The sequence below is a fragment of the Protopterus annectens genome, chromosome 8.part0 (genome assembly GCF_019279795.1).
Source record: "Protopterus annectens isolate FY-2018-M chromosome 8.part0, PAN1.0, whole genome shotgun sequence".
Lineage (NCBI taxonomy): Eukaryota > Metazoa > Chordata > Ceratodontiformes > Protopteridae > Protopterus > Protopterus annectens.
Window position 1 is genome coordinate 1,493,198,814 of NC_056741.1, and position 9,990 is coordinate 1,493,208,803.

A 9,990-nucleotide genomic window follows, 5' to 3' on the forward strand; every position below is an offset into this window, starting at 1 on the left:
GTAAGCGGTAGCAGAGGGAGTAATAAATGTTTTGGGCTAATAAACTAATACCTGTCTCATACCCTAGACTGAATCCACCACCAATACTTAGGATCATAGGAAGTTACTAGGCTATTGCCCCTGAGGTCCTTATAAGCCTAGCCAATAGTTTAGCCCATGTATAGACAAGTCAGCACCCGATGCCCCTGTCCAGCAGGGACATGAGTGGAATCCCAGGGATGTATTTTCTATTTTCCATCCAGTTATCCAGGTTGCACTTAAAAAGAGGTAAAGAGGTACTCTGCTTGACATGGAGAGGGAGTCTATTCCATAGATGGGGCAGTCTCTGGGACAGAAATCTATCCTGCCAACAAGTCCTATTTCTGTCACAGACCAGGTTGAGGCTGCGTGTGTGGGTTTGAAGTGCCCTGTAAAAAAAATAATAAAGGACCATTAATTTTTTTTTTTGTTTTTGGTTCCCCCCTTGGCACACCATTTAACTGCCTGGTACCCAGTGTCCCACATCCATGCTGGTCCACTAGATTTTCTGCTACCCTGCAGCCTTAATGTTGTATTGCTGAGGCCAATCATGGATACTAAGGGCATTCTGGGGATTTGGCCATCTTTGCATCCACCCTGGGGGATCTTTATATGCATTACCCCCTCCTTGCCCAACCTCCCACACTCATCATTTACATTTACATCTGAGGGAACTCCCTTCTTTGAATGCCTCCCATAAGGATGAATACCCTCCCACCTGGGACAGGCACGTCCATCCCACCCTATTGCTCTATCAATTGGCCAAGATGCTAATCAATCCCAAGTTGACTGGACTGTAGTTAGGGCTTTATCCATGTACTCCACCAAAGTAGCTTTTAATGGTTCTTTCGTTTGTGACACAGTTACCACTGATGGAAAAACTGAGTTCAATAAAAGATAAGTATAAATGGTCAGAAAGAAAATGGTGGTAGAATTCTCCCAGGCTTTAACCCTAGTGTTGCTCCAGTGGGCTGGAAAAGTAGGAACAATTTTTCTATTTATAATATTTCTGGTAATGCGACTGACTCAAGGTCTCTTCTACCCAAATTTTCTGACTTCCTTGTTTATCATCTGGTGATTTTGTTGAGGAGCCCATAACTGCATGCTGCAACCCATGCAAGCTTATCCCTTCCTTGGATGAGGTCCTCATGGCTTTGATTACATTAATGAGGAAGACCTTTTCCTCTTATCACTCATGCAGGGGTGCCAGGATGGAAGGGGATATCTCCCACCTGGTAGACCTGCATAAGATGTGGCTTTATTTTCTGCAGCCCTGATGATCTATCCAAGGTATTGGTATTTTGGCAAAAAAATCTCCTAAATCCTTCCTGAAAGAAAAGAGGAAAGGGTGTAGGCTGCTTCATCTTTCTTCACATTCATAACTAGTTATTCTGATGACTTGGATTTACTATTTTCCCTCCTCATGACTAGTTCTGGTAGTTTATTTTCATTGCTGAAAGCAGGTCATTGGTATGACGAATGGATCTACTGTATCTGTGCCATAGGCTGGTTCAGGCTAAAAAAAACAAAGTGTTTATAACTCATGAGCACTTTTTCACATCTGTGTCTACCAAACATTACTGAGGTAGAGGATCAAACCTTTTTAGACCCTCAGTTTTGTAGCATTCATGTTTTTCACAGCTATCAGTGTCAGTACAAAATGGTACTGAGAGCTGTGAAAAGCAGACTGTTTAGGGAAGTGCTGTAACAAATAAGGAGCAGTAACAACTTTTATGTATTGTGCACATATATCACAAATGTCATATTGATATATCACTAATGTCAGAGCACTGCTTCACATATATCACTAATGTCTCAGCACTGTTGCACATATACCACTAATGTCACAGCAATGTTTCTTTCATTTACTGACTGGAATGCTGTCAGCTTAGTTTGTTCGCACATGTCAAAAATGCATACCCAATTGGCAGTCAGACATGATCAGTACAATGCTGTGCCACAAATACTATAGTTGATTGTTGTTCACATTCATCATCAATTCTCAAGGTGTTTTATTACGAGCTTAGTTCTGCTCATTTTGCTGACATTGTTTGTTCTGGTCTAAACTGCAGCTGTATGCACCAAACACCAGTGCTGATTGCCATCACTTTGGTACTGCTGGATGGGAGAGCAGACATGCGTGTGATGTAAGGCCAAAACAGGCAGCAGATGTGATATGCATACTTGCTATATAATTTCTACTTTATCCTTCCTTCCTGTCTAGCACCTTTACAAAATGAGGTAATGCCTCTACTGTGAATTATACAATATAACAATGCCTAAAGGAATCAGTTCTACTATGGAATTTCTCAAGACACCCTGATTAGAACTGTTGTCCTACAGCAACACTGCTCCCATGAGCCCCTAGATAGTTCTTCATACCCCAATCACTGTTACAGGAGAAGAGTGCCATACCTATTATAATCTGAGAAGGATGCTTTCAGAGATGTTCTCTATGATTGATCAAAGTCTTGTTTACATTACAAAGCAGGGGCAGATGCTAATCAGATAAATTTCACATTAGTAGTTAAATACACAGGAAGCAATTTGAAATAGTAATACAGTAAGCTGTAAGGTCAAAAAGCATTTGGAAATCTGACATCAAATTATGTCTCTGATGTCATACAAGAACTAATACAATGACAGGGTTATTTGATTACTAAAATGAGATGCTATCATGTCACTAAATGCTGAGAGCAGCAATAAGCTAACTTTTCCATACCCTATTCGGTCAGTCTCTCTCTCTCTCTCTCTCTCCCCCTCTATCTCTTGCTTTCTCTTTCACATCTTCTTAACTCTCATGTTCCCAATTACACCATGATTACAACATATTCCTTATTTTAATTTTACACCAAATTAAAATAATTCCATTTGTATTTTGCTTAATGTCTGCGGGTGTAAACTTATAAAACTATGAGTATTTGCAACACTATTCTTTTAAAACAACTGTATTTTGTTCACATATGTTTCAAACCAAGTGATTTGATGGTTAATAGTATATGAAGTGGAACATCTCATGCATCATAGTGGAAAAATGTAATGAGCTGTTTCTGAGCTCTTCATTACTTGCATGATGCAGACAAGGGTTTGAATCCCACAGCCTTCAAATATATGTTGTGTGACTCTGACCAAGTTGTTTTAAACATAGCAGATTTTATCAAGTTAAAAAATAAAAATAAAAAGTAGAACAGATTGGTTGAGTAATGAATAACTAAAAAAGCGGTCTATGCATTATTCAATATACAGACAAAACAGCATGTAAAAGAGGAAGACTTTGCCACCAGATAATGATCTAATAGCTTACCTCACCTGCCGATTTTCATGCTTAATAGATAAGTTGCCCATCCCACTTAATCAATAGTTGATTTTTAACATTCTTTATCTAAAACTTGCTTTTTTGCCTGTCCCATGCATTCTTGTTTTCAACAATTTTTGATCCCCTCACTTCTTAAAGAAGGGTATACCAGTTACCTCCTTCCTTTTCTGTGAAAAAAAAAAATCCTTGCTGTTGCAGCCATCTAAGCCACCTATATAATGTTTTCAAATTCAGACCCTGACCTCCTGATCTCACATAGCTTGGTATAAAATATGGTGCATACTCTCTGGATTCTTCTGAAATACCAAAACGTCTTTATGATATGCCTGCCTTCTTCTGATGTGTATGTAGTCAGTTCTAATAATTTCCCTTTAAAAGAACTGTGGTAAACACTACGCACCTTTTTGTTTCTCTCCTCTGAAATATATCCAGAATGTATTATTACACTGATGCATTCTGCAGAACTGTACATAATGCTCAAAATGGGGATATTACATCCCTCTTTAAAATTACTAATACCTTATTTCATGCTGATGCATCCTATTTGAATTTAGGTGCAACAACAAATATGCAGGTTATAGTCACAGTGTAATCATCTTTAAAGCTCTTGTCAGCAGTATAAGCAGTTTTTAATAACCTGTGATTATTTTAACAAAGCTTGGTTCAATGTTCAATGCCTTCAGCCTCCATTTGTCTATTCTCTGACTCTACAACTCATTTATCTGTAATAATCCTTCGCCACAACGCAGATGACACACCTGTTCTTAGTGGTTTACCGGATTAACAAATGAATACAAATAAAATATATGATGAATAAAAATTTTTCAGTAAAGCTCATATTAACTGATTAAACCTGTTTAATATTTAAATATGTTTTAGGTGGTAGTACAATTTTATACAGCTTGTAATGTGTAGCTTCTTGGGACATAACTGATGCATAGTTAACAGCTCTATGTACAGAGATCACGTGCATATAAAGGCATTTAGCTGATAAAGAAATACAGCAAGAATATTACTGCAAAGATGACAGAAGCCTTGCTGAGATAATGTGGTAATTGTAAGTGGCAGAATGTGAACCCGGAGATCAAGAACTCAGACTGCTCTCTAAATCACCGAGAAAGCATCCTATCTCACTTGCCATTATGATCGTTGGCATGCGGTTTAGTTTGACTTTGGCTTCTGAACTACCCAAAACATTAATTTTTAGATTGCTAATTTTCCAAACTATTTCTACAAATATGTTCTTAGTGGTCTTCCTGGAAGACAACAGCAGTGTGTCCAAAGCACTGGTCTGTTTCCAGTGCTTCAACTAGGTAACAGACCTCCTCTCCTCCACCTTAAGATTATAACAAACAACACTGCAACTGGGTAAGAAAAAAAGGAGGATTATCCTAAAGAGATCCCAGCTCTCTTTTGTTATGAACTCAGAAACAAATTGACCTTTCTATGAGCAAGATGCTATTCTGTCCGTCCAAATGACAGAGACTGAAAGAGAGAAAGAAAATTAGATTTACAGAGCCCTTGAGGCATTACATCAGCTACAGTTTATCTTGAAATCTGAGACCCTATTACATGATTGCAAGATTAATTAATCGTTTAAGAAAGGTATCAATTTTTGAAGTTGAGCAACCACTGCAAAAAAAGGGCATAGCCTGGTCTTCTGTTAAACTCATACTAGTAAAGCAGGCAAAAGTGGGGGTGGATAGAGTGAGATACAGAGAGGCTGGGAAAGTGAGACAAAAAGAGAGAGAGAGAATAAGCCAGAGCCAGAGATAGCAAGGCTGGAATCCTTCATCAGTCTGTGGAGAAGATTGTGACTCTTTTTACCAACTCCAGCAGCTGACGAATTTGTATTCGGTCTGGCATGACAATGAGTTACACTGGTCTTTGGACACTTCTCCTGCTTATGTTGGCCAAACAGCGTCTAGGTGAGTAATCATAAACTTGTCTGATAAAATGCATTAGACTATTGCATACAGTTCATACAAAAGTAGTAAAACAGCATTGCTATAATAACTCACATTTTTGTAATGTGTGGTTCATATAATAAAGGAAACAACAGCTGCTCAAACAGCCAAGTTAAACAACAAACAAAGGTGGTACTGCTGGTTGTAGTGATGATGATGATTTTAAGGAGATTGCTGAATAGGAAAAGCTTCTTCAGTAAAGTTATGTATTTTCATTTTGTTTAAGTGCTTATGTTGGTGTGCTTGTCCAGTACTTGTAGAATTAATATTTTATAATTACATAAGAAAATATAATTTGACTGTTGTTTAATGTTCAATTTAGCATTCAACAAACAGAAAGAGAGGGCATGTAGAACAAACATTTATATTCACAAACTCTTTGTCTTGTGTGTCTGTGTGTTTATGTAAAATATCAGAGAAAAGCTTCTTGTACAACATTTAAAATCAATTTTCTCTTTTAGAAAATAAAAAAAAAGAATGCACATAACATTTATATACAGATGTTTGGAATATGGCATAAAATAAGGAAATATTTTAAGATTTAGAAAATACAATTCTTTCTTACAGTCTGTTACTTAATTTGCTGCACTGCACTAGAAATGTTGATTTCCCCATCACTGAGATTTTTTATACAGGGAACAATCACAATCAATGAATAAGTCTGAAATGAAGATCACACACTGACCAACAGACAAGCATGAATGTTCTGGACCCAAATATGCTTATATATATATATATATATATATATATATATATATATATATATATATATAATCTGGTATTGTCAGTCAACATGAAGTAGTGAAAAAGCAGAATAACAAATAGAAAAAATACATACAAAAATTAAAGAAGCTATAATTATTGTTTTAAATGCGATGTTTGCATATCTGATTCTAACATGGTGATTGCTCATATGTGTTTATTTGTTTGTTTGTATGTATATATGTGCATGTTGCATAGTTCTATACATATTCACATATGTATGTGAAAATTAAGTTTAAAAAAAAAAAAAAAGAAGTCTTCACTATGCCCTAGCTGACAACTGGATATACTTGGATAAGCAGGTCCCATGAAGACTGACGTCTCTAGCAATGCATTTAATCCAGCTCACCGGAGCTATCGCTCAACATAAGGCTTGCACATTGCTAATTGGAGGTGTGATAATTTGAGGAAGTACTGATGCCTTAAATTGTAATTTGTGAAGATTCTTCTCTGTGAAATCCAGACTAACTCATTTTCACAGAGGGCTGTGTTAAACTTGAAAGTTCTACAGAACTAAGAACAGTATTAATACACTCATTACTAATACTCTATGGGATGTACAATATTTATAAAAAAGGCTCATTATAAACTTCAGTATCTCTTTCTTACCATTATTTTGCAAAAGCATTTTACATTCTTCCTTTTTTTCCACAGGAAATATTTTAACCTACAGACAATAAATGCAATTTTGCAATTGAATTATTAAAAGGGCATTGAGCTTTTCATGCATGCAAGTGCTTGGCCATATGTACTATGTAATATAATATTACTTTTCCTGGCTTCTACACACAGTATGGTTACACTCCACATAAGAATAATGCAGTTACATTTACCCCATATGTACAGTATAACTATGCTACCCTATATATATATATATATATATATAGAGAGAGAGAGAGAAAGAGAGAGAGTGAGAGAGAGTGCAGCTATACTCTCCCCCTTGTAGAGTCTGTTTACACTACCCCATTATATTAAATCCTGTCACATTACCCCTTTATACAGGATATTAATACTATCCTCTATATACAGTGCAGTTATACTACCCTTATGCAGGCTGCATATATACCACCCCATTATATGCAGTCTAACTACATTATCTGTACATACAGTGCAGTTATACTACCAGATATATAATATAAAGTAGTTATTTTTCTCCTATGGAAAATGCAGCAATACTACTCCGATATGTAGAGGGCAAGCACTACCTGTACAGACAGTGTAGCTATAATGCTCCCATATATTCAGTGCAGCTATACTCCCTGCCATATAGAGTTCAACAGTTCTACCATATGTGCATTTCAGCTGCATTACCCTCCTATACATGGTTCACTGTGCTACCCCATCTATAGAGTGAAATGCTCTTCTACACCGTATCCCATGTACAGTGCAGCATGCAACCCATATTTTACCCCACAAAACTACAGGGTAGTTAGTTACACTACTCTCCTATGTAATAGATTTACTACCCTCAAGAAGAATGTAGCTACTTTTCTACCCATATACAGTGTACCTCTACTACCCTATAGACAATGGAGCTATTCTACTGTCCATGTACAGTGCAGCTATACCCCCACACACAGAGCTGTTGGACACAAACCCAGAGCTGTTGGACATGCTACACCTAAAGAAATCCCAATCCCTCTGAGCTACATGGTCTAGAGACCTAAACCTTGTCACCACAATGAACAGGACATGCTGGAGGGATAGATTCCTGTCCCAGAGACTTCCTATACTCTGGAATAGGCTACCCATCTATGTCAAACAAAGTTCTTCATTAGCACTCTTCAAGAAAAATCTTGATGAGTGGATGGGAAATAGGAAATACACCCCGGAGATCACTTCTGTGTCTCTGCTTGACAGTGGCACAGGAAATAACTTTCTTGGATAGCGTAAGCCAGGGAACCTTGTTGGCTAGGCTTACGTAGGCCCTCGAGCCAATAGCCTAATGCCTACCTATGAACCTATGAACCATACAGCTACAGTGTTTCTGTCCTCCACTTTTCTGCAAGGTACAGCTGGTGTTCTCCCATGCACATTGCAGCTGTTCTCCCCCACCTCATATATAGTGCAGCAATGCAATCCCTATGTAAAATGCAGTTATGCTGTTCTTCACCCTTGTATAGAGTAGCTGCACCACCCTCCTATGTATAGTACAGCTAGGATACCTGCATTCAAAAAGCAGGTGCTCTACCCTTCCATGTACAGTGTTGATGTTTACTCCTGCCTATGTACTGAGCAGCTATGTGACTCCATGAAGAATGCAACTTACCCCTCCATGTTCAGTGCAGCTGTTCTAACATTTCCCAAATGCAACAGAGACACACACTCCTACACCTATTCTAACCCCTTGTAGAATGGAGTTATTCTACCCATCTACCCACACAAGAAGATTGCAACTACTCTATGCTCCCCATCTACAGTGCAGTTTTTTATCCCCTCCACATATACAGTGCATCTACACCACTAAAAAAAAATGGACTGCACTTTATGTGGGAGATATGGAGTCAGGGTTGGATTTGGCTGGCAGCAGGGATGACTGCAAACCAAGGGTATATTTTTACAAATATGTGCATATGACTACAGGTACCAGAATTCACTTGCTATCAGTGATTGATATATTGCAACCTATGATTGAAGCTGTCTTTATGGCAACCAATAGAATTTCAACCCTGGTGAACTCCCATCATGCATAGCAATACCTACTGCTCCTGCTTATCTGAACTTCATGTATCAAAACATGATGCCTCTTTCTGATATTAAGCACTTCTCCTTCTGAATAATGAATAACCACACACTGTAGAATCCAAATTTGCTTGCATACATAATATCACTGTATTAAAAACACAATCTGTGTCCCCCAGAATGCTTCCCCATTCCCATTTTTTTCAAACAGTAAATTAAGGCATTCAGTGATCCTTAGTAAGGCTTCCCCTTTTGATATTTTAACTAAATCAAAGGGGAATAATTCTGTGATACATATTTGGGACCTCCTGTCCCCTCAGGCCCTACCATCTGTGTACCAGGGACCTGAACACCCTTCCCACACATGATGGCAGCTCAGTGCTTGCTGTAGGCTTCTGCTTTCCAACTAGCAAGACACAAAGTCTTCAGTTATTTGATAGGTACTGATCAATCTGCTAGCCCAATACACACTTCTAATTGTGAGACTGCACCTGTACATGTTAGTGAGAAAGGGAATACACATGTTGTCTGTGTCAGTTGAAATGGTTGCACAGAGGAATAGAATAATTCTACATTACAGGTATGGGGAGTGGGATAGATATAAGAAAATCTTATTCATTTAATGTATATATAAGAATGGAGATAGGGAAGTGCTATACACTGAATATGGTATAGAAGCATTTATAAATAGTACTTCATGACAGATGTGTACCATCCTGATCATTTAGTAAGTAACTTAGTTTGGCATTGTTTGCAATTTTTAGCTCCTGTTCAAAACCAAAGGGATAACCTTTTCCCAGAAGTAGGCACTCAGGCAGGTAGCTTACACAGATAAAGCCTTGACTACGGCCAATGATAGCCAAGTTTGATTAGTGGTGCCGGAAACGTAATGACACAGTACTGGGGTGGGGTGGGGGGCATACTGAGCAGATTTCTTTCATGGCACTATAGTGGAGAACAGGGTTTGGAGATGAATTGCCAATCTGGGATTGTGCAGGACATGAAGAGGTGTGGCTGCTGTGGCTAGGCTAGCATGCTGCCAGTCTACCCTTCTTGGCCTACCCAGCATAAATGTAAGCATAGTGTTCGCATAACACTGTTACTTAGGCCAGGAGTAAATGTCTTACCAGCTGCAGTAGTATGGAACCCTTCTTGGCCCATCCCATTCAGTAGTACTGACATGTACAAATCCTAGAGCCCAGTGGTATAGCTAGGGTGGGGCAAAGGGGCTGCCCCCCTTAGTGC

At 38.4% G+C, this 9,990-nt stretch overlaps 1 protein-coding gene across 2 annotated transcripts in view; it reads left to right on the forward strand.

Moving 5' to 3' along the window:
• Positions 1–4,409: 4,409 nt before the first annotated feature.
• Positions 4,410–9,990, forward strand: part of HTR3A (5-hydroxytryptamine receptor 3A) — a 233,366-nt gene continuing 227,785 nt past the window's right edge. For both annotated transcript variants that reach the window (XM_044081074.1, XM_044081075.1), the window contains exon 1: positions 4,410–5,262. In XM_044081074.1, the coding sequence (XP_043937009.1) occupies positions 5,199–5,262 (64 nt within the window). In that variant the 5' untranslated portion in view covers positions 4,410–5,198. The remainder of the gene's footprint in view (positions 5,263–9,990) is intronic.